At 44.0% G+C, this 27,452-nt stretch overlaps 1 protein-coding gene across 2 annotated transcripts in view; it reads left to right on the plus strand.

Moving 5' to 3' along the window:
- Positions 1-4,684: 4,684 nt before the first annotated feature.
- The window catches only part of FAM91A1 (family with sequence similarity 91 member A1), a 55,471-nt gene continuing 32,703 nt past the window's right edge, over positions 4,685-27,452 (plus strand). For both annotated transcript variants that reach the window (XM_034763573.1, XM_034763574.1), the window contains exons 1-8: positions 4,685-4,881; positions 10,457-10,541; positions 11,619-11,770; positions 12,906-12,963; positions 17,851-17,918; positions 19,676-19,789; positions 20,931-21,021; positions 27,362-27,424. In XM_034763573.1, coding sequence (XP_034619464.1) covers positions 4,810-4,881; positions 10,457-10,541; positions 11,619-11,770; positions 12,906-12,963; positions 17,851-17,918; positions 19,676-19,789; positions 20,931-21,021; positions 27,362-27,424 — 703 coding nt within the window. In that variant the 5' untranslated portion in view covers positions 4,685-4,809. The remainder of the gene's footprint in view (positions 4,882-10,456; positions 10,542-11,618; positions 11,771-12,905; positions 12,964-17,850; positions 17,919-19,675; positions 19,790-20,930; positions 21,022-27,361; positions 27,425-27,452) is intronic.

Consider the following 27,452-nt stretch of genomic DNA (forward strand, 5'->3'; position numbering starts at 1 on the left):
CAGAGGGGTCATGCATGCACACCCAGGGAGGAGAGAGCCAACAGTAGTTCAGCAACATAGCAGGCTGTGCTGCCAAAGCTGAGAGAAAAGATTGGAAACACATGTAGGCACGTACCCTGTAGGCCTAATCCTTGGAAGTGCTGATCATCTGGAACTCTCAACATGTCTGCTTCTGAACTCATATTGTTTTTACACATCTGATTTACATCTGTGTAACTAAGATTAGTGTGACGTTGCAGTCTGTATAATTTTATAAAAACATGCTAACGAGTGAATATAATGTAACTGGAATATGCTTTGTGCAAAAGGTCTCTTGTAAGGTATCATTACAAAGCTTATAATCTACTGAGTGTGATCATCCCATTCGTATAAATGTACCACTTTTGTATCTGAAACTAGAAATATGAAATATAACTCTGAGGGCCTATGGTAATTATGCAAAGTGTGGGCCATTAATGGTGGTTTGGAATCTTGATGACTCCCATTAACCCGGACAATTGTCTGCAGATGGGTGTGTTTACCTGTAAGTCTTCCTGTATACGTGTGTGCTGGCAAGTGGGCAATGAAGTCTTGCAATGACATGAGATCATGTCACCTGAACTGGAATCCATCTTTAACCTGATGTCTTTCCATTGAGAAGGATGGGGTGGGAACCCAGAGAGGGACAAAGGATTCCCGCCTTATCCAAAAGATATATAAAGGGGTGGAACAGAACAAAGGAGAGGAGCCATCATGAAGAATCCCCTAGCTACCACCTGAGCTGGAATAAGAGCTGTACCAGGGAAAGAATTGTGTCCAGGCCTGGAAGATGTCCAGTCTGAGGAAAAAACTTACTGAAGCATCTCTGAGGGTGAGATTATTCGTATTCAGTTTGATTAGACATAGATTTGCACATTTTATTTTATTTTGCTTGGTGACTTACTTTGTTCTGTCTGTTACTACTTGGAACCACTTAAATCCTATTTTCTGTATTTAATACAATCACTTTTTACTTATTAACTCTGAGAATGTATTAATACCTGGAGGACCAAACAACGGTGCATATCTCTCTATCAGTGTTATAGAGGGCGAACAATTTATGAGTTTATCCTGCATAAGCTTTATGCAGGGTAAAACGGATTTATTTGGGTTTAGACCCCATTGAGAGCTGGGCATCATGAGTGTTAAAGACAAGCACACTTCGGTTAGCTGCTTTCAGGTAAACCTGCAGCTTTGGGGCAAGTAATTCAGACCCTGGGTCTGTGTTGGAGCAGATGGGAGTGTCTGGCTCAAGCTGGCAGGGAAGGCAGGGGTAGAAGAAGTCTTGGCACATCAGGTGGCAGCTCCGAAAGGGGTTTCTGTGATCCAACCCGTCACAATTAGAATCAGGGCTGACTGACTTCAATCTGAGCTGAAGGAACTTAGCATGTCTGAAAATCAGACAACTTTTATTTAGGAACCTAATTTTAGGCTCCTGTCTCTATCAGGGTATCAAAGTCCATGATAGAAGCTGGCTCCTACATCTTGAAGAGAAAAGATCCTGTAGGAAGCAAGCAGCTCCCAAGCAAGATACATATATTTGCAATAACTGCCAAAGATAATGCAAATCTTAGATTGGACTATTCAGTCACATGAGACATTGCAAACCACCTACATCATAGGCTGCAGTTCCCACCGTCTCTCGTAGATGAAAGGATACCAACAACTGTTTGAAAACCTTGACCAACGATATTAAATAACTAAATGATGCAATTTCTTTATATAATGCTTTATTCTTGTAACAGGTAAAAATCTCATTTATGTTCAAGTAAATCCATTTTTGGATTCTAATCATGGCTTTGATAGCCCAAGAACACTTTTCAGAGTAAAGCTTGAAAATTAGTCCCAATGAGTTGAACACAAGGCTTCTAAGCAATCTAAGGGCTAGTCTACACTGTCAACGCTAAAGCCACCTCCATGACGCTGGTGCACTGTCTACTTTGGAAACTTGCTGTGCTCACGGGGGTGTTTTTTCACACCCCTGAATGAGAAAGTTACAGTGCTGTAAAGTGCCAGTGTAGACAAGCCCTAAGAGGTTTTTGTACTGTGCCCACCATTGTGATGTCTGAGTGCTTGAGCTTCTAGCTTGCTGATTTTGCAATCTGTGTTTTATTAGTTATTTTCAAAGGAATAACTCACTGATGTTGGTTCGCTAACATGAGAATTTGGCCCCAAATCAAAAGCTTAAAATTGCCATGCCCTATCACCAGGTGTGGCCTGTTGCTGTTATCAATAGCAAACAGACAGTACCAGCTAAAGACTTGTACAAGGTGATGATTTATATGATAACAGGCAAGATATAAAGGGTTTCAGACTAATTACTTTTCATAGTTTACTTATATACTATATAAGGGTGTGATAGGATATGACGCATCAAAAATGATAGCCTTGATTACAAGATTTGAAGAATTGCTTTGGAAGGATGTGTGTGTATAAATGAATTTTTTGTAGGGACAAGGCAAGAAAGCAAGCCGTTAAGGTGCTGAGTTTCTTTCTACTGTTATGGCTTTCATTTTCTTGCTAATATTATCATTGACCAAATATTATTATTCATGTAAGATAATAGTCAGACACATTAAATTGAACAAGTAATCAGGTGTTCACTTTCTTTCAGCAGGTATTACTTTCATGTTCTGATTGCTCGTGACATTTCAAACAGCAATCTCTTAAATATATTTTAGTAGTAATAGAGTGCAGCTAAAGCAAAAATTAAATAGCCCTATACTTTTATTTTCAAGAAGCTCAAAATAAGAGTAAAGGGCTATTTAAACAATGTGCAACCTGCTTGAGAAAAATACTACTGAATAGCAAGTTGGTATCAGTCTCAATAACAGTATCTATAAAATTCTAAAGGACTGACAAAACCTTACATCTAAACCAGATGCAATGCAGCAGTTAAGAGTTTTATTTCAATTGACTTCCATATTTACACTGATCCTGTGGCTCACTGTGTGTGACAATGCACAACGGAATGCTCACCAACATCAGTGGGTTTGCATAAAGATGAACAGGAGAATGTTCTGGTTTTATGCATTAACTACACGTTTAGTTATCAGTCATTATTTGTTCAGTGACCTATTGTCAGACAGACAGATGAATGACCTTTAGGCCATGATTATTTCTGCCCTTCTTCCTTTCTCTCCCATTTCAGTCTTTGTGAGTCTCGTTTTTTCCCCTCTGCAATTACCAGCCCAGTGGGACTTCACTTCCACCCCCACCCAGAGCCATTCCATGCATTACAATGGTCCGTGATTAAATAGTTAATGTTGACACTCCAATCAGAGATACCAATGAGATACCATCAGTTGGTTTTAAAGTTGACACTCCAATCAGATTAATAGGATACTGGAAATTTCCCATTGCTGAGTCATTGTTTTAAGCTATCTGCAGACTCAGGCAAACATTTTGATTACAGATCTTTCACATTTGGAAAGTTAGGCTTTGTCTACACTGCACTTTCATCAGTAAAACTTTTGTCGTTCAAGGGTGTGAAAAAAACACCCCCCTGAACAACAAAAGTTGATGAAAGTGCTGGTGTGAACAGCGCTTTGTCGGCGGGAGAGCTCTCCCCTGACAAAGCTACCATCTCTCATTGGGGGTGGAATAACTCTCTCTTGCTGACATAGAGCGACTACACTGCACACCTTTTAGTGGCACAACTGTGTCGCTCAAAGGTGCATAGTACAGGCATAGCTTTATTTTGGCAGCCATGAGGCTACCAAACTTTAAAAAAAAAAAAAAAAAAAAAGACAGCTTAAGTTCTGGAGAATCTGAATACGTAACGCAGGCCACATGAATACATCACGCAGGCCATACAGTTGACACCCCTAATTTATACCAAATGTACACTGGAGGACCTCTACACTCTTCACAAGTACAACTCAATTCAAATAATGGAGTCCAATTCAGAGTCCTGTGGTAGGGGGCAGCGATAGGAGGCACCTCAACAGACAGGGAGCTGAGACTTAACCTGAGGCATGGGAGGGAGGGGCTCAGGACTCACTTCTGCAGCACTACTGGGGAGTGAAGGCAGTAGGGCTGTAGGCTGGAGCCCAGGAGCATTTTGGGGGAGGGGTGGCTAGAGGGGCCGGGCCTGGGAGTTAGGTGTGGAGCAATTTGTGGGTCAGGCTCAGGGAGGCATGACAGACAGTGAGGACAGGCTCAGGGCTGACGCTGTTTGGGGCAGAGGACCAGGGAGCGTAGCCGTGCGGGGGCTGTGAGGTGGGGCCGTAGGCTGGTGCACAGGGGGCAGACACTGGGGCACTAGCCTGGGGCGTGGGAGCGCCGCGCTGGAATCTGGGCTCGGCGCTGTGTACCGGCCCCGCGCAGCCGGGCGGGGGCCAGACTGCAGCGCCCAGGCACCCCGCGGTAGCTGGGGAAAGCGCTCGGAGACCTGCGGGCAAGAGGGTGGCGCAGGCGCCCGAGCGCTTCCAGACAGGGGGCAAAGGAGGGGACTCAGCGGAAACGCCCTCCCTGACTGCGTCATGCACTGCGTGCGCATCAGCAGCCCCTCCCCCTTAAAGGGCCAGTCCCACCTTTCCCAGTGTGCACGAGCCCCGTAAGCCAGCCGGGCGCCCGTGGAACTATCGGAGCGTTCAAGCCCAGGTGCAGGAAGTGACGTAGGGCTGGGGTGGCGCTTCCGGGGGGGGCGTAACGCGGAAGTGGTTTGGGGTGGGGGGAGCGAGGTGTCGGGAGAGGCTGCGCGGCGGGAGGGAGGAGCCCGTGCTGGAGCGCCCCCCTGCGCTGGGGCTGTGAGGAGCGGGTGGCCGTAGCCTGTCCCGGCCCCTCGCCATGAACATAGACGTGGAGTTCCACATCCGCCACAACTACCCCTGGGCCCGCCTGCCTGCCAGCGTCCGACAGGTACCGGCATGGCGGGGGAGGGGCAGCCGGGCCAGCACCAACCCCCCTCCCGCCAGCGCCCCACCGGGCCGGGGGAGGGGCGGGTGGGTACCACCCCCCCTCTTGCCAGCATCTCACCGGTACCGGGGTGGGTAGGGCAGCCGGGCCGGTACCAGCTCCCCTCCCGCCAGCGTGAGACAAGTACTGGTACTCGTCTGGGCTGGTACCATCCCCCTGCCGCCAGCGTCTGACCGACGCCGGGCTGGGGGGAGGGGTAGCTGTACCAAAGCCCCTCCCCCAGCATCAGCCCATGACCGGACACCAGCCTCCCTGTGACCACAGAGTTGGACAGGTGCCATGGACAGCGCGGATCCCTCCCCTGCCAGTGCTACACAGCGACTGGTACGGCGGGGAGAGGCGGGGATCGTCAGCCACCCGCTGGGCTGCCGGTGTCAGCGAGAGGCATTGGGAGCCTAGTGACGGGAGAGGTGAAAGCATCGTCCTGCTTCCCAGTGCCAGGCGGGGCTTCTGGGGCAACACCATTCCCTACTCTCGGGTCTCAGCTGCTCCTTCCAGTGGCTCTGTCATTCCCATTATCAGGTCTTCTCGCTACACCTGCAACTGGGGGGCGTACCTACCTCCCCACTCCACCTATCTTCATCCTCCCCATGAAGGGGACTCCTTGTGCCCCAATCACCTTCTTTTGCTCCTCCATCTCTCGTATTGGTATCTATCCTTTGTCGCCTGTGCCATCTTACAGAATCAACACATCCTCTCTTCTTCATCACTTTCAGGTCCTTGGCAAAGAGTAATTGGGCCCCCCACCCTTCTGGGACTATGGATCTCATCTGCCTCCTGTCTTGACATTGGGGAGTTGGGATTTATCAGATAGACTCCAGAGCATCATGGGGAAAAAATGGTGCTATTTAAGCATGTGGCCTTAGTGCTGTAAGTGTGTGCTTCTAAAACATCTCAGTTTTCAGTAAGTGAACTGAGAGAGAGAGACTGTCCTGTCTCCATCCCTCCCTGTGTGGTGCTTGATCACTAGGTGCTGCTGGAAAGCACAGGTGGTTCTGATGCCTGTTAGGTTGAGATGAAACAATCATAACATGGAAGTGTGGTTCATAGTGAAGCTTTAAACGACTAGGGATTATTTTCTGGGGAAGTTCAGATCCAGGGGAGGACTCCCCAGTCAACACTGAACTAAACCAGGAGAGGTTTCAAGAACTATGCTGCTCTAGTTTTCAGCAATAAGGGAAATGTCACAATAAGCGTTAATGAAAATGGAAACCCCATGAAATTTTGATGAGTGCCACATTTAATGGGCTTCTGACAGCCCAAATGATACATTGTTTAAATTCAAGAAGGAGAGTCTCTTTTCATCTTAGGAGTCTTATGCTACTTCAAAGCAGAAACTGAAAAATAATTCCTTCTCTTACACAGGAGAAAGGGAGAAAAGGTGTTGGAAGAAAGATGAACATTGACTGTAGATCCTGGTATATGAATTATTGAGCTCCTTAGTGAGACTTCAAGAGCTAGTTTGTAGCAGGAACATAGGTGATTTTATTTCACTTTACCTGTAAACCTGAAAATGCACTGCTAATGCTTATGTAAATCAGCCTAAAATAGTCTCAAGTTAATTTAAGTCTTGCTACAAGATAAAACATCAGTTAAATGTAACTTCTGCAATGCTTTCGGAAGAACACTTTAAAAAAAAAAGAAAAAAAAAAGGAAGTTTGAGTAAAAGTATCTTTTCCTGTTAGTGAGAGTGGCAGTAGTTACACATTCTCTTCTATCTGGACATCTAACAGTATGTGGAAACTGTCTGCAACATAATCCATTTCTTTTCCAGCAGCTGATGCTTTGAAGCTCAGTGTGAATTTACTTGCTTTAAGGTTGGATCTGTGCACACCGTGCAATTATGTTACATTTTATCTAAGGATTTCAAAGCGTTATATAAGACTTAAAAACAACGAGGATTCCGGTGGCACCAAAGTGGGCTTTTTACCCATGAAAGCTTATGCCCAAATAAATCTGTTAGTCTTTAAAGTGCCACCGGACTCCTCATTGCTTTTGTGGATACAGACTAACATGGCTACCCCTCTGATATAAGGCTTAAGACTCTAAGTGCCACTGCAAGGAATTACCTGCTAATGAAATTCTACAGTTTAGCTGTGCAGCAGTAAAAGAAAAATAATTGAAGGGTCACCAGGGCAAACACGTTTTATGCTTGGCCTCAAGTAGTTGAAACATGTTTTTGAAATGACAGTTTATACTGTATTATATCCTCTCTTGAAACGGTTACTTACTGTTGGACTTCACAAAATACTCAGTGAATGAATATTTGAAAGTGAAATTGATTTGAAATTAACAACACCAGATAAAATTTCTGGTGCCAAACATATTGAGAAGTGTGTGATATTAGTACCAGATATATTCTGTTCATGCATTAAAATTGTTTGATTAGCGCCGTCAGTTCATGATAATAGCCTTTGAAGACTAGTAAATATACTGTCCTGCAGAAGTAGTGACTGGCCATTATTCTTTACCTTGAGCTTCAAGTTGTTATACTTAAGGCTATTCCTCAGATTGTTCAGTTCTGTTAAGGATTATGTAGTTCAGTCTTCAGCAAGACCAGTTATAGTGGATGAAGAATTAACTCTTATTCTTACTGAAAATGGGCTTGAACTGAATAAATTTCCTAAAATGTAATGTCTGTTCAACTTCTGTAACAGTAGTAAAAGCCTGAAATAATTTTTACCTGTTTTATTTTTTCTTTTATAAAACTTTTTCTTCTTGTAAAATTATAGATGAAAGTATCTGAAAATATGCTCACTACAATGTTTTCGTTTTGTGCAGTATTCGGAAGGCAACAATACATCAGTTTAAACTTGGGTCACTTTTGGAAAATTATGTTCAATCATAAGGGCTAGAAACTTGGGTCCTGTTTTTTGAAACTGTGTGTGTATGCCGGTTGCCCATGCAGTGCCCCATTAAAGTCTTTGGTGTGCCAGACTTATAGATTGGATTGCAAGATTGGGACCTTCCTGCCTTCCTTAAACAAATTAAGCCTTAATTTTTTTTTTTATTAATTGGTGCTTTTGTCCTCCAGGCTTGTTAGGAAAAGTTTCTTGTTCACTAATGGCTAGTTGATTTCTCCCCTCCCCCCCATGCCCAGACTAGAGTCCGTATGAGATTTACTTCTGACATCAGGAGTTATTCAAGGAGCTCTATAATGCAGTCTGTAGCTCTTCTCCTTATTAAGTGCTTGCTTCTGTTCAGAGTTGCACTGGTTTAAATTAAGATGTGATTTTAAAAAATTTTCTTTAAAATCCAGTTTGCAGAGGGTTTTGGGGACACTTGTTTTGATTTAGCCTAAATCTGCTATTAGAAACAGGTTTAAGTGAAATCAAAATAAGCCACTGTGATAGGGCCACTCACCTCATGTGAGCGCCTCCTAGTGCGTGTGCCTGCTCTCGCTCAGCTCTTGCTGTGTTCTGTGTCGGCAGCATCACTTTTCAGGTGGGTTTCCAGTGGCTCAACCCTCTGGCAGAGTCTCATACAGTCCATGTGTGAAACAAAATAGACTTCTTGTGACATAAACAGTCCAGTGGGGCCTATCACAGTACATTTGTTCGTCTTCTGCAGTCCTCCCTGGGCTAAAACCTTCATCAGTCCAAAAAGGCCTATCCCAGTACCCTGGTTGGTGTCCACAGCCACTCCAGGGCTAGATCTCAAATAGTTCCTTCTCTGAGATGGAGCAGTGCCCCCAGGCTTCCTCCCTGGAGACTCTTCATTCTGTAGCAAGCCTCAACCGACCCTAGCTCTCCAGCTGAGTTGCTTTTTCAGTTCAGTTCATCCCCCGTCTCCGGTATTCAAGTTCAGTACATACTGATCCCTTTGGCGTCTTCAGCCCCTTCCCAGGGCGTATGTAAACTCCCTTCTCAAGACACTTAGTCACTTCCCCTCTGGCTGGTGCTGGAGGACATGGGCCCACCCACTACACCAGGTCCCAACCCAGGGACCCTGCAAATAGCAGCCACCCACTGCATCGCTTTAACCTGTTGCTGTTACTGTTCCCTGGGCCACTTCCCCATGGTCCCAACATGTTCAGCTTCACCCTTATCTTGGGTTGAAGTTTTGCTTGAGTCCCAGCAGCCAGCCAGGAGCATCTTCCTTGCTCCCCCAGTCCGGCAACTGCTCTGTCCAGGAACTGGAACTGCTGCACCAAGCCGGGAGCACCATCCATGCTCTTCTGGCTCCAGCCAGCAACTGAATCTACTTAGGCCCGGCAGCTCCTTTCATATGAGGCTGCTAGGATCTGGTTACTTCCCTGCAGCCTCTCTATTCTAATTGACTGCTTCCCATGCAGTCCTTCTCTCAGCCTCTTGGAGGACTCACCTCTTCTGCTCTTTTTCTGGGGCAGGGTGTGGTAGGACTGTGAGGCCTCCAGCAGCGGGCCTTAGGGTTTAGTGTACCTTGTCACAACCATTCTTTAATTCTAGTGTCTACTGGACTTCGGTCTGGTTTAACTAAGGGCTTGTCTAAACACACAAATTTTGCACCAGTTTAACTAAAGTGATGTTGAGCCAGCTGAGTTAAACTGGTGCAATTTTGGCCATGTCTTTACTAAGGAAAAAAGACATTGGCTAATTTGTTAAAATCCTAATGTAGACAAGGCAAGCTGTAGTTTTAACGTGTATTAGTTGGTCAAAGTGAAGCCTAAGGGGGAGCCAAGGGTATACTTTAACCAGCTAGCGCATGTTAAAACTACAGCCTGGTCTACACTAGGCTTTTTACATATTCGCAAACATAAGTGAAAAACACACCTCTTTTCTGAGTGTAAACCTTTGTGGACATTCTTACATTCAGGTTTAAACCAAGCTTACAAACTACATCTATCCCAAAGTTGCATTAGTTTAACTAAATCAGTTTTACATCACACTTTAGTAAACTCTATGCAGCTTTGTATAGATATGGCCTAAGAAGTTAATCCTGCAAGGTTCTGACCTTCCTTCACTCAAGCGCGTAGCACTTTATGAGATGCATGATTGGGTCCTAATGAGTATATGTGGCCCATACAGACTTGTTTTCAGGATTTGATTCTTTCTTTTGGTCAGTATAGTGGTGCAAGAACACTTAAGCTTGTCTGCACTTAAAACTTATATTGGCATATAGCTATTTCGGTCAGAGGTAAAACCACATCCCTGACTGACTTAGCTATGCCAGCAAAACTCCGAGTGTAGATGCAGCTATGCTGACTGAAGAGGGCTTCTGGTGGCATAGATAATTTTGTTTGGAGAGGTAGTGTTCTTACACCAACAAAAAGGTTTTCTGCCAGTGTATGCTGGTTTGTAGTGGGGGCTATGCCAGCATAGGTTCTGTAGTGCAGACATAGCCTTAGAAAAGTATGGTTGAAAGGTACCCTGCATTAATTCAGTTAGATGGATAATCTTGACCTCCTATTACTACAATGACAGATGAGGAGAATTCAGTAGATGTAGTAGAATATACCTGTCTGTAGTACAAGTTACACTGATTTTAATTAAAGGACTATACAATTCAACTACAATAACATTTATATTTTGTTTCATAGGGTCTTGGAAACTCTCAGAGGGAGTATGAAAAGCAGGTTGTACTCTATAGTATCCGCAATCAGCTACGATACCGAAATAACTTAGGTGAGTATGGAAGACTGATAACTTCAATTTGATAACTGACTGTACTTCTAAAGCCTTCGTTTGAGTGTATGGTCATCTTTAATAGCTTACAAAAGTAGGTCACTGAAATTACTGCAGACCTGTCAGAACCATCTCAATCCTCCAAATTTCCACCAAAAAAGACCCCAGCAAAACACCCTTTTAATGCTAGAACCCCAAAAGTAAATTAACTTTGAAATCCACTTAATTGCAGTGGCTTCTTTGTGGAATGCACCCTTCAGACTCTGCAGGTTTCCAGGTGAAGCTTACTGATAGCCGACTTAGTCTCCTGTGTGCCGTCTGAGCCCTTCAAACAAGGTTAGGGCTTGTTAATGGAGGACTTAACTAATTTACAGCCATGATGTCAAAGGAAGTGTCCCTCTAGAAGGAGCCCAGACAGGTATAAAGAAGGAGGCCTGGGGTCCAAGCTGTTTGACATAGAATTCTCATTAGAGTCACACCGGTTGTACTCACTTTCTCTTCTGCAGTGGACGGAGCTCTCACTGCTTGAAAAGGAGGTTTGCTGGTAACTCCAGGCGTTCTAAATCATGAACATGAGTGTATATTTCATTCTCCTTTTGTGTCTGTTTATGCCAGAATGGCATTTAGAAATGAGACACATAATAAACCAAACAATAAGATTATTCTATCATTGCTGAAAATGCAGGATTGCTCCGTACAATATATTCTTCAGTGCTATGTTCTAGTTAGCTTTAAATTACTCTCATTGGGTTTTCGCTATTTCCTTGGGAAATTATTCAGTAGCTTAATAGCTAATCTTATCACGAGTAATCTTTCTGATTTCCAACCTGATCCTGAGAGACTCTGAGCACCTGTATCTCCTATAGAAGTTAATAGCAGATGTTGGTGTTCAACATCTTCCGATCAGCTCCCCCTTTTATTTCTTAAGTCAATTTCATACCATTTTACTATTAACCTTTTTTGTGTTGCCATGCAGTTTAAATGTAAAAATATCATCTCTGCACCATTTTGAGAGAACAGTGTAACAGAATATTAGCCTGACCTTTCTCCCTCCCCTCCTCCCTCCCGCCCCCCCAGTTAAGCATGTCAAGAAAGAAGAACGAAAATACTATGAAGAACTGTTAAAATACAGTAGAGATCATCTCATGCTCTACCCTTACCATTTGTCTGACATCATGGTAAAAGGCCTGAGGATAACACCATTTTCGTATTACACAGGAATAATGGAGGTGAGTTTGGGAACAGAATTAAAACAAAACATGTCATGCTCTGTGCTTCTAGAAATGCTTTTTGTAGCATTGTAATGTCTGCCAGCCAGTCCAATGACTGTTGTTGTTTGCTCTTGGAGAGACTGCTGCTGCTAATGAGCAGCATGAAGGAAAGCTGCTTCAGAATTGTGCTGATAATCACAACTCAGCCTACCCCCAAGTGCCTCTCTGCAGAGCTAGGGATTGGCAACAGCAGTTGGATGGGAAATGGTTTTCCAGTCCTGAATCAATTGAAAACTCCGAATTTTTTGCAAACCGAAAATCCCCAAAATTTCAGATTGAATCAAAACATTTTATTTCAATGATGACCTTTTAAACTTTTTTTACTACAAATTAACTTGCATTTCAAAACAAAGTCATGCTGACCTGGAAAAAAAAAATGGAACTTTTTCATGCTGAAAATGTCAAAACACTCCATTTTGACAACTTTGAAACATCTAAAAAAATTGGTCAGAATGAGGAAATTTGTCATAACTGACTCTCTCTTACCGTTTTGGTGAATTGGCATTTTTCATCAAAAAGTGCCCAACCAGCTCTGCTGGTAACCTTCTGTCATTTCTTTTGGGTACAGTACACATAATATTTTGTCATTTGAGTAAAAGATGCATACAGTTTAATATAGAGTAAATTGATAATTGTTACTGTGATTACTATTAGCTACTTTCATTAGTGCCTTTTTCTTCCCCTGTTTGGATGAACATCTCCAGTTTTACTACAGACTTTAATGGAAATAGACTTAGGCCCTTAGTAATTTGCCTGTCAGGCTTTCTGGGGTTTTTATAATATAAGGGATCTGATCATCATTAATAGTAAGCATATAATTTTTGGTACAGTTCTCACATCACTTTTACAGTAAGCCAGATCTCTCAAAAGTGTTAACTGATTTTAGCAGGCTAGATTTTCTTTGTCAAATTCTTATCTTCAATTTGAGGGGTAGATTTTTATATCGAAAATGTACACGTTATTTTAGGTTTTAAATGCTCATGGATATTAAAAAAACACCCCTTTCTCAAATAGTGGCCTACATTGGTCCAAAAATCTGTTTCTTGCTACAAATTAAGCTTTTTTTTTCTTTTCTGTGTGTTGCTTTTTAAAGGATATAATGAACAGTGAAAAAAGCTACGATTCATTGCCTAACTTTACTGCTGCTGACTGTAAGTATTATCTGGCTGCATTCTTCTGTTTAGTGAGGTAGATAAATGCAGCTTCTGAAAACAGTTTGAAGGCTTCAGTTGCATCACAGCTTCTTTTTAAAGGTGTAGAACCTGTAAGTAGTAGTTTTGAAGTAGGGGTGTGTCTTCATGCAGAGTTATCCTGGGCAGTGTCCTCATTGGTACTGCATTCTTGTGTTAATAGGACTTCTTTGTGCTATTGTGCTAAATCCATGGTTCTTTGTGCTGCAGTAATCTGGGCTGCTCTGTGCTTTTTCCCAGTGAATTGTGGGAGAACTTGTCTGTCCTCCTTCTGGGCACATGGTGTGTGAGAATTGTAGGAAGGCACTGCAGGAGTATCAGCACCCAAATTAGCTTGTATCCTCACCATAGGCGCCGACTTCCCCTCTGCCTGGTGGGTGCTTGACCCCCCCCAGGCCCTGCCCTTCACCGCCTCTTCCAGCCCCTGCACCACCCTCGCTCCACCCCCATTCCACCCCTTCTCCAAAGTCCCCGTCTCACCCTGCCTTTTCCCACCCCAGCCATGCCCCCTTCCTGCCCCAATTCCACCACCTTCCCCCAAGTCCCCACCCCTGACCTGCCTCTTCTCCACCTCCTCCCTGAGCGCATCCTCTCCCCCTCCCTCCCGGAAAGTCCTAAGTGCCACCAAACAGCTGTTAGTCGGGGGGGCGGGAAGTGCTGGGAGGGAGGGGGAGGCATGGGGACATAGCGCGCTTGGGGTGAGGGGAGAAGGAGGCGAGGAGGGGGGAGCTTGGCTGCTGGGGGGTGTGGAGCACCCAGCCACGGAGTACCCATGGAGTCGGTGCCTATGATCCTCACTGTAAAGTCAGCCCAAGTGAAAGCGGAGCCCAAGCTCTAACCCATACTCCTAGTCTTGCCAGCTAGCCTGGGTTGAAAGCACTAAACTCAGGTGAGAGGTTTTGTGTGTGGATGGGAGAGGGGCTAAGGTCAACACCTGAGTAAGCATCAGACTTAACTCTGCAGTGAACACATACCCTAAGAGTCACATTATTAGGGAAGGGGAGTGAAATGAAGGGTGATCCTTGGCCCCTTTGGCAGACTAAGGAAAACCCTGGTGAACAAGACAATTGATGTGTTTTGGGTGCTAAAATCTAACTTGAGAAATTTCCCTACTAGCTTTCATTGCCGCCTTCCCTGTTGTACCTCTATACGTTTCCACTGTGGGTGGGTAGAGAGGGGAGAGTTCACAATTCGATAACACAGTAATAATGGGTGACTTCAACTATCTCATTAACTGCACATGTGTCACAAAGGGAGATAGTTGAGAGAAGCAGTTTTTCAGCACCACTGAATTGCTTGGAGTTCAAAAACAGAAGCAACTCCTGATTTAGTCTCAAACCAACAACTGTGTATTACTTGAGAAACAATTGTAGTTCAGTCACTAAGTGACTAATATGTGATAAAGTTAAACTTCTTCGTTGGAGTTTTGTAACAAAAGCTAGCGCTGAGACGCTAAACTTTAGAAAGAGGGATTTAAGAAAAATGAGAGACCATGGAGGTTACTTAAACATTGTATTTGAGGCCCAAAAGGTATATAGTATGCACATACCTAAATAAAAAGGAAGCTGGAAGGCAAGAAAAATACCAAATATGGTTAAATTGTAAGGTACAAGAAACTATTTGGGTCCATTGGGTTTCCATTTAAAAAAAGCCAAACTGGAAATCCAGCCCTAGCAAAGCCAGTAAATGAGAATATAATTATGGCAGGTAAAATATAAGATGGCAATTTTGAGGCCTGAGGGAATTTCAAAATCAAATCCAACCTATGCACTTTAGATAAACGAGGGGAGAATGGAGAGGCACACTTGTATGCAGCAAGAGCAGAACATTGACTGGGGTACACCATGTAGCTGCTGAAATTAAAATATATTTCAAGAAACATATTTCAAGAAGCATAACATCTTTGAAAAAGCAAAATTTTTCAGGAAGTAAATTCTAAGTCACTACCTTCTTGGAATTATTTTTAATTTTTGTGTGTTACATTTTTGTCGTCCTCTGACTAGACTTGTTTGTAACTGGGACAGGGGAACCCACACTTAAGAGTTAGGGCACTTTTTTGTGGTTGTGACACAGTTGGGGAGAACCCTGTCCTGTGTGCGGGGAATGTGCCTGCCTTGTTTAGGGGAAAAAGGGCAGGGAGGGGAACATATGTCTCTTACCTCTACGTGCTTCCCAGCCCGAGTCCATACGCTTGCCCTTAGGAGGGCAGTACGGCCTAGTGGCTGGAGTCCATAAATTTGCCCTTGTCACTGGGCAGTAAGGCCCAGGGGTCAGTGTCCATCAATCCTCCCCTTTTCACAGGGCAGTAAGGCCCAGTGGCCCAAGTCAATAACTTTGCCCCTTTTTGCAGAGCAGTAAGGTCTAATGGCTAGAGTCAGGAAATCTGCCCCTTCTTGCAGGGCAGTAAGGCCTAGTGGCCCAAGTCAATAATCTAGTCCCTTCTTGCAGAGTAGTAAGGCTCAATGGCCAGTCAGGAAATCTGCCCCTTCTCGCATGGCACTAAGACCTAGTGGCCAATGTTGGATACAGGGGGAGGGTTTCATCTCCCCCAGCAGGGGTGTCCAGGCCCTCCCTCTACACCAGACTCCCGCCCAGCACCCTGGTAGTAGCCATAGTGCGGGCCACTGAGTCAGTGGGGAAAGGCTTCTACCGAAACACTCTGACTCAAGGCTTCAGCTCACTCACTGGTCTGCTGTTGGATATCCCTGGGATGATTCCTGCCATTGTTCCTGCTGCTGTGATCTGGGTTTTCCTATTACCTCTAGGTTCTCTGGTCTGCCCTTCCGCCCAACCCTGCAAGGCCTCCGGGGTTGCCTTGGCATTCGCCTGGGCTGTGGCATCTCCAGCTCCTAAGGTCACAGGCGTCCGCTGAGCCTTGCCTGGAGCAGGCAGCATACATCCTTTCTCCATAGCGGTCAGCCCCAACTGAGCTGAGCTGCTCCCTTTCATACTGGTACACCTGGAGCATGCCCAGTAGGGTGAAGGAGGTGTGGCTTCCTCAGCCCACAATGGTAGGATTAACCTCTTTCCATCCAGTGTGGGGCGAGTGCGCCCCGTCATAGTGGTCTTGTTAGATTTACTGGAAAATGTGGGTGGAGGAAATAGAATAAAGTCTTCCTGATTTCTGAGGGACAGATGACTGAAAATTATTCCTAACCGAACAGATAGCCAAATGTCCACTACATATTTATGTGAGGGTCTGCAGGAGGTAACAACTACAGCAATTTTCAGCAAGAGACACCAAACTCTTTTGTAAGTAACTATTCAGAAGAGACTCAGTATTGTAACCTTACTCATGGAAGTGATCACACTGAATTCATTGGTATGGTTTATATGGGTAAAGATCACTGGATTACGACCTTGTTCAATTAAAATGAACTATTTTTCTTGGAGGCCACTGTGACCTTTTGGCTCTGCTTCTTAGTGTCCAGCCTTATTAAATGTGTAGCCTTTTTAAAAATCCAGCCAACTCAGTAGTGTCTGGTATTGGCATAGTTATTACTACCAGCTGACTGAAGGTAAGGCTGAGGTGATGAAGATGTTGGACAGATCTTGGTGACTCTGTCCCCTCTGTGCTGTGACTCTTGTGTCATAAAGAAAAAAAATTAGTTTATATTAAATTTTTCTTCTGACTATATTATAGTAAGATGATAGGGAATCATCATCAAGTGGGTGTGTTTCCAGTGGGGTCCCGCAGGGATTGGTTCTTGGTCCTATGCTATTTAACATATTTATCAATGACCTCGAAGAAAACACAAAATCATCACTGTTAAAGTTTGCAGATGACACAAAAACTGGGGGAGTGGTAAATAATGAAGAAGACAGGTCACTGGTACAGAGCGACCTGGATAGGCATACTGGCTGCAAGTAAACATTATGCGTTTTAATATGACTAAATGTGCACAAAGAAGGTAGGCTGTACTTGCAGGATGTACTCTATCCTGGGAAGCAGTGACTCTGAAGAAGATTTGGGGATCATGGTGGATAATAATGAACATGAGCTCCCAAGGTGATACTATGGCCAAAAGAGCTAATGGGATCCTGGGATGCATAAACAGAGGAATCTTGCGTAGAAGTAGAGAGATCATTTTACCTGTGTATTTGGCACTGGTGTGACATACTGTGTGGATATAGTATTCCAGCAGCCCACAGTTAAAGAAGGATGCTGAAAAATTTGAGAGGGTTCAGAGAAGAACCACAAAAATGATTAAAGCATTAGGAAACATGCCTTATAGTGATCGATTCAAAGAGCTCAATCGATTTAGCTTAACAAAGAAAGTTAAGACTGATTTACAGTCTATACATATCTATATTGGGAACAAATATTTAATAATCATCTCTTCAGTATATCAGAAAAGAGTGTGTATATATAACATGATTCAGTGTCTGGAAGGTGAACTGGACAAATTCAGATTGGAAATAAGGTGTGAATTTTTGACAGTGGCCATTAATTAATCAAACAATTTACCAAGGGTCTTGGTGGATTTTAAAATCTAAGTTGGGTGATTTTTTTAAAAAAGATCTGTTCTAGGAATTATCTTGGGGAAGTTCGATGGCCTGTGTTTTGTGGGAGGTGAGACTAGATGATCACAATGGTCTCTTCTGACCTTGGAATCTATGAATTTAGTCTGGGCAAAAGAAATGAATGGGGCCAAATTCTGCTCTTGGGCAGAGATGTGGCTACCATCCAAGTTAGCAGGATCTATTTTTGGTGCCGTTTCTTTAGAAAAAAGAAGGAAGTATTGAAAACATTCTTGAGATACTTTTAAAAATGAGAATAGTATGTTCTCACATCTGCAATTAAAAATAGACTTTTTTCCTAAGGAAAATCAAACATTTACTTTTCAGGTCTACGGCTTCTTGGTATAGGAAGAAACCAGTACATTGATCTAATGAACCAGTGTAGGTCATCAAAAGTAAGTTTTGTTTTTAATTTTCTTTCCATCTATTCTAAGTGTCGGTCCTGCCTCCCATGCCTGGCTCCATCTTGACAAAAATGTTCTAGGTGGGGATAGGATGCCATATGCCTCTTTAGTAAAATTATGATTAATCAAACAATAATGCACTAACCTATGTATGTTTCTTCAAAGCTATTAAAATATTTTTGTTAATTGTGGTAAAAAGCAAAACAAAAAAAATTAGAAAAAAATTAAAATTTCTTCAGCTTTGTGTTATCTTATTACTACTTATACAGTGCTACATTTTGTCTAAGGCAGTGGTTCTCAAAGCTGGTCCTCCGCTTGTTTAGGGAAAGCCTCTGGCGGGCCAGGATGGTTTGTTTACCTGCCACGTCCGCAGGTTTGGCCAATTGCGGCTCCCACTGGCCACGGTTTGGTGCTCCAGGACAATGGGGGCTGCGGGAAGGGCGGCCAGCACATCCCTCAGCTTGCGCTGCTTCCTGCAGCCCCCATTGGCCTGGAGCGGCGAACGGTGGCCAGTGGAAGCCACAATTGGCCGAACCTGCGGACGCGGCAGGTAAACCAGCGTGGCCCGCCGGGGGCTTTCCCTGAACAAGCGGCGGACCGGCTTTGAGAACCACTGGTCTAAGGCCATCTCTAGACAAAGACAAGGGGCTAAATTCTCCTTTGACTAGTATAAATCTGAAGTAATTCCATTGGTGTTGGTGGAGTTATTCCATATTTATACTGGTATAATTGAGAGCAGAATTTGCTCTGGTGTATGCCTCCAAAAGCTTATAATCGGAGTAGTTAATGTAAATTCTATTTAGTTTATATACTACTCATATTGTTTGAGGTTGCAGTGTTGGGTCTGATCATGCAGCCCTTTTTTTGTGTATGATCAGTTTCACTGACGACATCAAGATTAATCTCATTATTGATGTCTGCATGATCTAGCCCTTTTACAAGCTCAGTTTACAACAATAATTTCCTTTTTAAGAATGTAGTAAGTAATTCATAAGTGCTCTGTCTTCAGTTACAGCATTGGGCCTTTGGCCAAAGGATTGTGTATCCAAGTTAAGAGTTTTAGTGTAGGCTGAGGGAAACAAAAAGGATAGGGGCCTGCTTTATAGAATGTGAGAAGAGTAATCTTAACCATATCAATACAACAGTACCCTCTAGCTGTTCTTTCATGAACTGAAGTTTATAGTAGCTCATAGCATGATGCTCATCTGGAACACAGTGTAATCGTTGTCTGTCGATAGAAATAAACAGAATACGTCTTCTTATGATGCATTGCTTATTAATTTTGTAAAGTATTCTGCCTACAGAAACACTCCATTTGATATGTTGTATGCTATCCTGTATCTTTAGGCTCTGCTTTTTTGCTAATAAAATGCTAGTGTGCTTTTAATAGTTCAGGCCTGGACTTCATGCTAGCAGACTTGAGTACACACACAAATGGATTGTTTTCATTTTCCCGTTTTTATTTGGTTTGGGGTGGAGAGAATGTATTTGTTTTTTAAACAAGTTCATATCCCTGTGTGCTATATACATGTGCATTCAGTGACTGTAGGGGATTAGGAATAAAAATCAGCAACTTTCCCATATCCCAACATATCCTGCAGTGTTTGTTTAATGCCTGAGTATGAAGTACTTGGAAAGTAAGCATTTACAAGTAGCTGTTTTTATGGTGTAAAGGAAACTGGTAACATCTCGATTTGTAATCAATAACATTTAACATGTACAATCTCAAATGGACTGTACCACTGCAGAAATTTTTCAGAAGGAAAACTGCTCGTGATCTGCTACCAGTAAAGCCGGTGGAGATTGCCGTAGAGGCCTGGTGGGTGGTACAGGCTGGCTACATCACAGAGGATGACATAAAGGTATTGTGTGTTTAACCAAATTTAGACACTGCTAATTACTGAGAAAATGGAAGATTACAAATCTGTACTGTTTATCTGTTAATGTAGTAGAACAGGGATCGGCAACCTTTGGCACATGGCCCGCCAGGGAAAGCCCTTGGCGAGCTGGGCTGGTTTGTTTACCTGTAGCATCCGCAGGTTTGGCCAATCGCGGCTCCCACTGGCTGAGGTTTGCCGTCCCAGGCCAATGGCGCTGCGGGTAGGGCGGCCAGCACATCTCTCAGGCCGCGCCGCTTCCCGCAGCCCCCATTGGCCTGGAGTGGTGAACTGCGGCCAGTGGGAGCTGCGATTGGCTGAACCTGCGGACGCTGCAAGTAAACAAACTGGCCTGGGCCGCGTGCCAAAGGTTGCCGATTCCTGTAGTAGAATCTCTTATGGAAATAGTGGTAAGGGTTTTTTTTTATTGGTATGCTTTCTCTTTTTTCCTGTGAATGCTGACTTCTGGGTTATATGGTATTAGGAAACTTATTTCAGCATGGCTGCAAAATACATTTTTCCCTGAAGGAATGTCCATGAACTGTATGATGCATATATCTTAAGAAACAAAAAGAAACAACTATATTACGTTGCTGGTCTCATTTAGATTGTCAATTGTTCAAAGCAGAAATTAAGTGTTTGGATGGAATCTAGTACATTTCAGATACAGTTTATTTGTAGTCCAAAATCGCATAACTGTAAAATGATTTAAATAGAGGTGTTGTATTTACATCTGAAACTTAACCTATTTTAGAACTGTTATAGTTAAATAAGTTGTATTGAAAATACACAACCCTACTTAAAAGTTGAGCACTGTATCATCAGTGAATTTTAAAAACTATTTTAATCTGAACTTCACTAGCTAAATCTTCAGCAAGCAGTAAACTAAATACAGCTTCCAGAGGTGTGCGTAATCTTGTGATGAGGTTACTTCTGCAGAGATAAGAGTAACAAACTAGACAACTATGGCAAGCTTAAATATGTGGTTCATATACTGACTTCCTTGTGTAAAGATGCCTTTATTAGTTTTCACTGTCTTAAAGCTGAAAACTTTTCATTCTGAATGACTGTATGTAAAATGCGTAGACAGATCTTACTAGAAATTAACATGTTTTCTTTTACATAGATTTGTACTACATCTGAGAAATCTGTTATTGATAAGATAATTGATTCAGGTCCTCAGCTTGCTGGATCACTAGACTACAATGTAGTTCACAGTAAGTGTCTAACAAATGTGGCATTTCTGTCGACTGTAGAATTTATTGAGGAAAAATTTGAGGACCAGTATTTCAGACTAGGAATAAAAGGAACATAGGAGGCTGAAGCATTTAGTACAGATAAGAGATGAAGGAAAATATTATGGAATAAAACAAAAGTGGAGGAAATCACCTATAAATAATGTTTCCTAAATAGTATAACACTGATTCTTAGCGGTATATATTTATTTTGGCAGCTGTTGCTCTATTTCTATTTGAAATGATACAATGACTTTCCCACAGAGATATCTTAAAAAAAAAAAAGTCATACTTATGCAGTTTCTAGACATCAAGGTTATGTTGACCCAAATGAGAGAGACATTGCTTCAATTTGAGAGAGAGACATTGTTTCACTTTACTATTCATCAAATGTATACTATTTGGGGAGGGGAGAGCTTTTAAAATAGTAGTTGATTCTGTTCTGAAGAGCACTATTAGATAGCAAACATGGGACTCTTAAGAATATTATGATCTGGTGAGGACAATCTCTTGTTGATTTCCCAAGGATCTACCACTCTATTGCTGAGAACCTGTGTGTGTGTGTGTGTGTGTGTGTGTGTGTGTCTACACTACGGGATTACTCCGATTCTACAGAATTCGATTTTTGGCAATAGATTATATAAAGTCGAGTGCATGCGGCCACACTAAGCACATTAATTCGGCGGTGCGCGTCCATGTACCGAGGCTAGCGTCGACTTCCGGAATGTTGCACTGTGGGTAGCTATCCCATAGTTCCCGCAGTCTCCCCCGCCCATTGGAATGCTGGGTTGAGATCCCAATGCCTGATGGGGCAAAAAACATTGTCGCGGGTGGTTTTGGGTACATCCTCCCCCTCCCTCCGTGAAAGCAAAGGCAGACAACCGTTTTGTGCCTTTTTTCCTTGGTGAACTGTGCAGATGCCATACCACGGCAAGTATGGAGCCCGCTCAGCTCAAGACAGCAGTCATGAACATTGTAAACATCTCGCGCATTATTGCGCAGTCTATGCTGAACCAGAACCTGAAAACCCAGGCGAGGAGGAGGCGGCGATGGCAGCGCGGCGACAAGAGTGATGAGGACATGGACGTGGACACAGAATTGTCTCAAACCGCGGGCCCCGGTGCTTTGGAGATCATGGTGTTAATGGGGCAAGTTATAGCCGTGGAATGCCAATTCTGGGCCCGGGAAACAAGTACAGATTGGTGGGACCGAATAGTGTTGCAGGTCTGGGACAATTCCCAGTGGCTGCGTAACTTTCGCATGCGTAAGGGCACTTTCATGGAACTTTGTGACTAGCTTTCCCCTGCCCTGAAACGCCAGAATACCAAGATGAGAGCAGCCCTCACAGTTGAGAAGCGAGTGGCGATAGCCCTGTGAAAGCTTGCAACGCCAGACAGCTACCGGTCAGTCGGGAATCAATTTGGAGTGGGCAAATCTACTGTGGGGGCTGCTGTGATGCAAGTAGCCAAAGCAATCGCTGAGCTGCTGCTACCAAAGGTAGTGACTCTGGGAAATGTGCATGTCATAGTAGATGGCTTTGCTGCAATGGGATTCCCTAACTGTGGTGGGGTGATAGATGGAACCCATATCCCTATCTTGGCACCGGAGCACCAGGGCAACCAGTACGTAAACCGCAAGGAGTACTTTTCAATGGTGCTGCAAGCACTGGTGGATCACAAGGGACGTTTCACCAACATCAACGTGGGATGGCCGGGAAGGGTCCATGACGCTCGCATCTTCAGGAACACTAATCTGTTTAAATGGCTGCAGCAAGGGATTTACTTCCCAGACCAGAAAATAACCGTTGGGGATGTTGAAATCGCAGACCTCAGCCAAACCAATATTCCCATTGTTATTGCTGCTTGCTGTGTGCTCCACAATCTCTGTGAGAGTAAGGGGGAGACCTTTATGGTGGGGTGGGAGGTTGAGGCAAATCGCCTGGCCGCTGATTACGCGCAGCCAGACATCAGGGCGATTAGAAGAGCACACCAGGAAGCGCTGTGCATCAGAGAAGCTTTGAAATCCAGTTTCATGACTGGCCAGGCTACGGTGTGAAAGTTCTGTTTTTCTCCTTGATGAAAACCCGGCCCTTGATTGACTCATTTCCTGTAAGCAACCTACCCTCCCCCCTTCGATCACAGCTTGCTTTCAAAGGAAATAAAGTCACTATCATTTAAAAATCATGTATTCTTTATTAATTGATTATAAACATAGGGAGAGAACTGACAAGGTAGCCCGGGTGGGGTTTGGGAGGAGGGAAGGAAAAGGCAACTTCAAAAGTTCAAAATAATGACAGCCTTTTGCTTCGGCTGTCCACTGGGGTGGAGTGGGAGGGTGCACGGAGCCTCCCCTCCTGCGTTCTTGGGCGTCTGGGTGAGGAGGCTATGGAACTTGGGGAGGAGGGAAGGTGGTTATACAGGGGCTGCAGCAGCACTCTGTGACCCTGCTGCAGTTCCTGAAGCTCCACCAGACGCCGGAGCATGTCCATTTGATCACGCAGCAGCCCCAGAGGAGCATCCTGCCTCCTCTGATCCTCCTGCCACCACCTCTCATCTTGGGCGTCCCTCCTGTCCTCACGTTGGTCCCTCCTGTCTTCATGTTTATTGGCAGCTTTCCTGTAGTTTGATACCGTGTCCTTCCACTCATTCAGATGAGCTCTTTCATTGCGGATTGACTGCATGATCTCTGAGAACATGTCGTCTCGCGTGTGTTTTTTTTCGCCACTTTATCTGAGAGAGCCTTCGGGACGGAGGAGGGAGGCTTGAAAAATTTGCAGCTGCGGGAGGGAAAAAGGGAGAGAAGTATTTAAAAAGAAACATTTTACAGAACAATGCTTATACTCTTTCATGGTGAGCAACACTATTCACATTACATAGCACATGTGATTTCGGTACAAGGTCACATTTTGCGTCTTAATATTGAGTGTTTGCAGCTTTGGTGTTAGAGATCACAGACGCAGGGCTGGGCAACAGAATTCGGCTTGCATGCGGCCATGGTAAGCCATTGTCTTTCAGCTTCTGCAACCTTCATAAAAGCAGCTCTCTCCTTTCCCATACCAAGCAAAGCCCGTTGAGTGCTGCGGTTCTCATGTTAACGTGCAGCAGCAGAAACCAAACTAATCCCCACCACCCCCATCCAATTCTCTAGGATGATCGCTTTACTCCTCCCCCCCATCGCGTGGCTGGTATCAGGGAAGATCCCTGCTAGCCAAACGTGAAAAGCTCAGCGCCAGTGGCCCGCCTGCCCCCCGACCACTTGGCTAAATGCTTTATGTTTTATATTTACAAAGGTACACTCACCAGAGGTCCCTTCCATGGCTTCATTGTCTGGGATACCGCCTTGGGAGTGTTGGGAGGGTACTTCAGTCAGGCTGAGAAAAAGATCCTGGCTGTTGGGGAGAACGGAGTGCTGTGTGCTCTCCACAAGCTTGTCTTCCTCCTCATCTTCCACATCTGCAGAATCCTCAGGCATGGCTGAGATTACCCCCTCCTCGGAATCCACGGTCAGGGGTGGGGTAGTGGTGGCGGCCCCCCCCCTAGAATTCCAGGCAGCTCAGCGTAGAAGCGGCATGTCTGCGGCTCTGCCCTGGACCTTCTTTGGTTTTCTGGTACGCTTGTCTGAGCTCCTTAACTTTCACGGGGCACTGATATGAGTCCCTATTGTGGTCTCTCTCCATCGTGCCCTTGGAGATTTTTTCAAATGTTTTGGCATTTCGTCTTTTGGAACATAGTTCTGCTAGCACGTAATCCTCTTCCCATACAGCGATCAGATCCAGTACCTCCCGTATGGTCCATGCTGGTGCTCTTTTTCCATTCTCGGACTGCACGGTTACCTGTGCTGGTGATCTCTGCATGATCACCTTTGCTCTCCACGCTGGGCAAACAGGAAATGAAATTCAAAAGTTTGCAGGGCTTTTTCTGTCTACCTGGCCAGTGCATCAGAGTTCAGATTGCTGTCCAGCGGTCACAATGGTGCACTGTGGGATAGCTCCCAGAGGCCAATACCGTCGAATTGCGCCCGCACTAACCCTAATTTGAACCAGCAGTGTTGATTTCAGCGCTACTCCCTTCGTCGGGGAGGAGTACAGACATCGATTTTAAGAACCCTTTATGTCGAAGTAAATGGCTTCGTTGTGTGGACGGGTGCAGGGTTAATTCGATTTAACGCTGCTAAATTCGACCTAAACTCGTAGTGTAGACCAGGCCTATGTTTCCATTGTTCTTGTAGAAACAACAATATTTTGAGTCAAGTTATCATGCCAGCAGAGGGAGCCCAAGCTGACTAACAAACCCTCTTCCCTGAGTTGTCAGTACCTAAATCATTGGTGGCATTGATGCCGCTGATGGCAAACAAGATAGTAAATGAAGCAGATCTATACTGTATGTTCCCCATAAGAAGAGCAGGAAGAAATTAAGTGTTTGCTAAATGGAACAGGATAAAACCTGTAGAAAGAGTGAGGGAGATTAATTTCAAGCTTCTGAGTGGATGTAAGAACAGTAGAGGGTTTAAGAAAAACAAAAACTATGAAAATGCTTGACCGTGACCCTTCAAGGTATTTAAGGCTAACTGCTGCCTGTACCTGACGAAAGAAAAGGGTGCAAACTCAATGTACAAATAGCAGTGTGCCCAATGTGGGTGTGCAGAGGGATCCTGCCCTGTTTCATGGGTGGAAAAAGCAGATGTGGACCACCAATGGGATGGGCTTTTATGAGGAAAAGGGTTTGGTTGGCCTAAAATCTGTTGTGTATATGCTGCCATACACAGCAAGTGAGAGCCTGCACCAGCAATGGACATGGCACCCGGAGAAAGCAGTAAAAAGCACGTCACTTTGGGTTATGTCAGCTTGCCATGTGTCCTCCTGGCCTATGACAACAGGCTGCCTTGCACTACATGTGCTTAACAGTCTGTCTGGGTATGTGTTGCTACCTACTCTGTGCAGGCTTGTCAGTGTGTAGTCCATTATATATTGTGTGTATCTCTATTTTTAGAAGGCAATGCAATTCCTAACATAAGCCAGGAGTTCAGTCTGAACTCAATTAGTTAAGTCTGTATTACTAAAATATGATACACAGTTGCAACTCAAATCCCTACTGTGCTAAAACTGTATCTTATCAAGCTTTCTTGCCTGGTTGGCTGTTGACTTGGCAATTTATTTGTGAAAATTTCTACTGTTTCTCATAATATTTTCAGTGCCAAATAGTTAAGAGTAACTCTTGGAGGTGTTAACTTGTGAGGTAGTTAGCCTCAAATATCCTATCCTGGGCTAAATAAAACACTTTGACACAAGAATAAGGAGTTAAATAAAAACACACACATTTAAAAATTGAGTGCTGATAGTGTCCTTTCTGCTATACTGAACAGGGAGTAGATATGCTCTCTGGCCTAAGGTCAGAGATAAACAAAAGGCAATAAATCGGACACCTAATACACTGGGTGATCAAGGTTTGTGCTTTATTCGCTCATGATACAATTCTTAGAGTTAACGGTCAGGGCTCTCAAGTTCTTGCCTTTTGAAATCCCTCTCCATAGTTATGTTGCACAGTTAACCTGGGTGATTGGCACCAAGGTTGAGCACTCAGGTTAGCTTAGTCTTGGTGTGAGTATCCTCACTACAAAGGCATACCTTCATTACTGTGTCCTCACTATTTATTCACGCCCGTGTATATTGGGGGCACATGCCATGGCTCTCTGTGCTGAGACACTAGGATTGGTTCCCAGTCATATGTGAGAGAACTTGTCTGTCCTTCAGGTGGGGGTGGATTGTGGGAAGGCATTGGAGTACTATGAGCACTTGAGTGAGTTAAGTCTGCATCTTCACTGTGGGTTCCTGTCCAATTAAAAGTAGAGCCCAGCCTCTAACCCACACCCCCAGCCAGGAAAACCCTGGGTCAGAGGTCTTTCTGTGTAGATGGTAGAGGGTAAATGCTAAAACTCAAATAAGAATCCAGATTAACTGTCGTGTAGACATACCCCATGTTTCTGCAGTAAGCCTAGTTACCTCAATTGCTGATCACCCTTCTTTCCATGCCCTGTTACCTTCCTAATCCCTGTCTCTGAAGTAAATATATGGCTGTGGGTCAAATTGTACCTTGTCTTTGTGGTGTGAATAATTTAGGATTCTGCTTCAATGTAATGTCTAGTTAATGTTTTGTTTAGTCTTCTGGTCTAATCATAGCTGTATAATTGTATATTATTCAGGAGTGTGGGGTGGGAGAGGTTAAAACTTCCTGAATCGATTAAAAAAAAAATATAGCGTCTACTAGTATCATTAATATTTGGGTAAACAACTTTCTAAAATGACATACCTTTTTTATTTTTAAAGGTTTATATAACAAAGGATTTATTTACCTTGATGTACCAATATCTGATGACAGTTGTATAGCAGGTGAGTGTATGTTTGAGCAGTAGTAGCT

Source organism: Trachemys scripta, chromosome 2 (genome assembly GCF_013100865.1).
Source record: "Trachemys scripta elegans isolate TJP31775 chromosome 2, CAS_Tse_1.0, whole genome shotgun sequence".
NCBI classification, from domain to species: Eukaryota; Metazoa; Chordata; order Testudines; family Emydidae; genus Trachemys; species Trachemys scripta.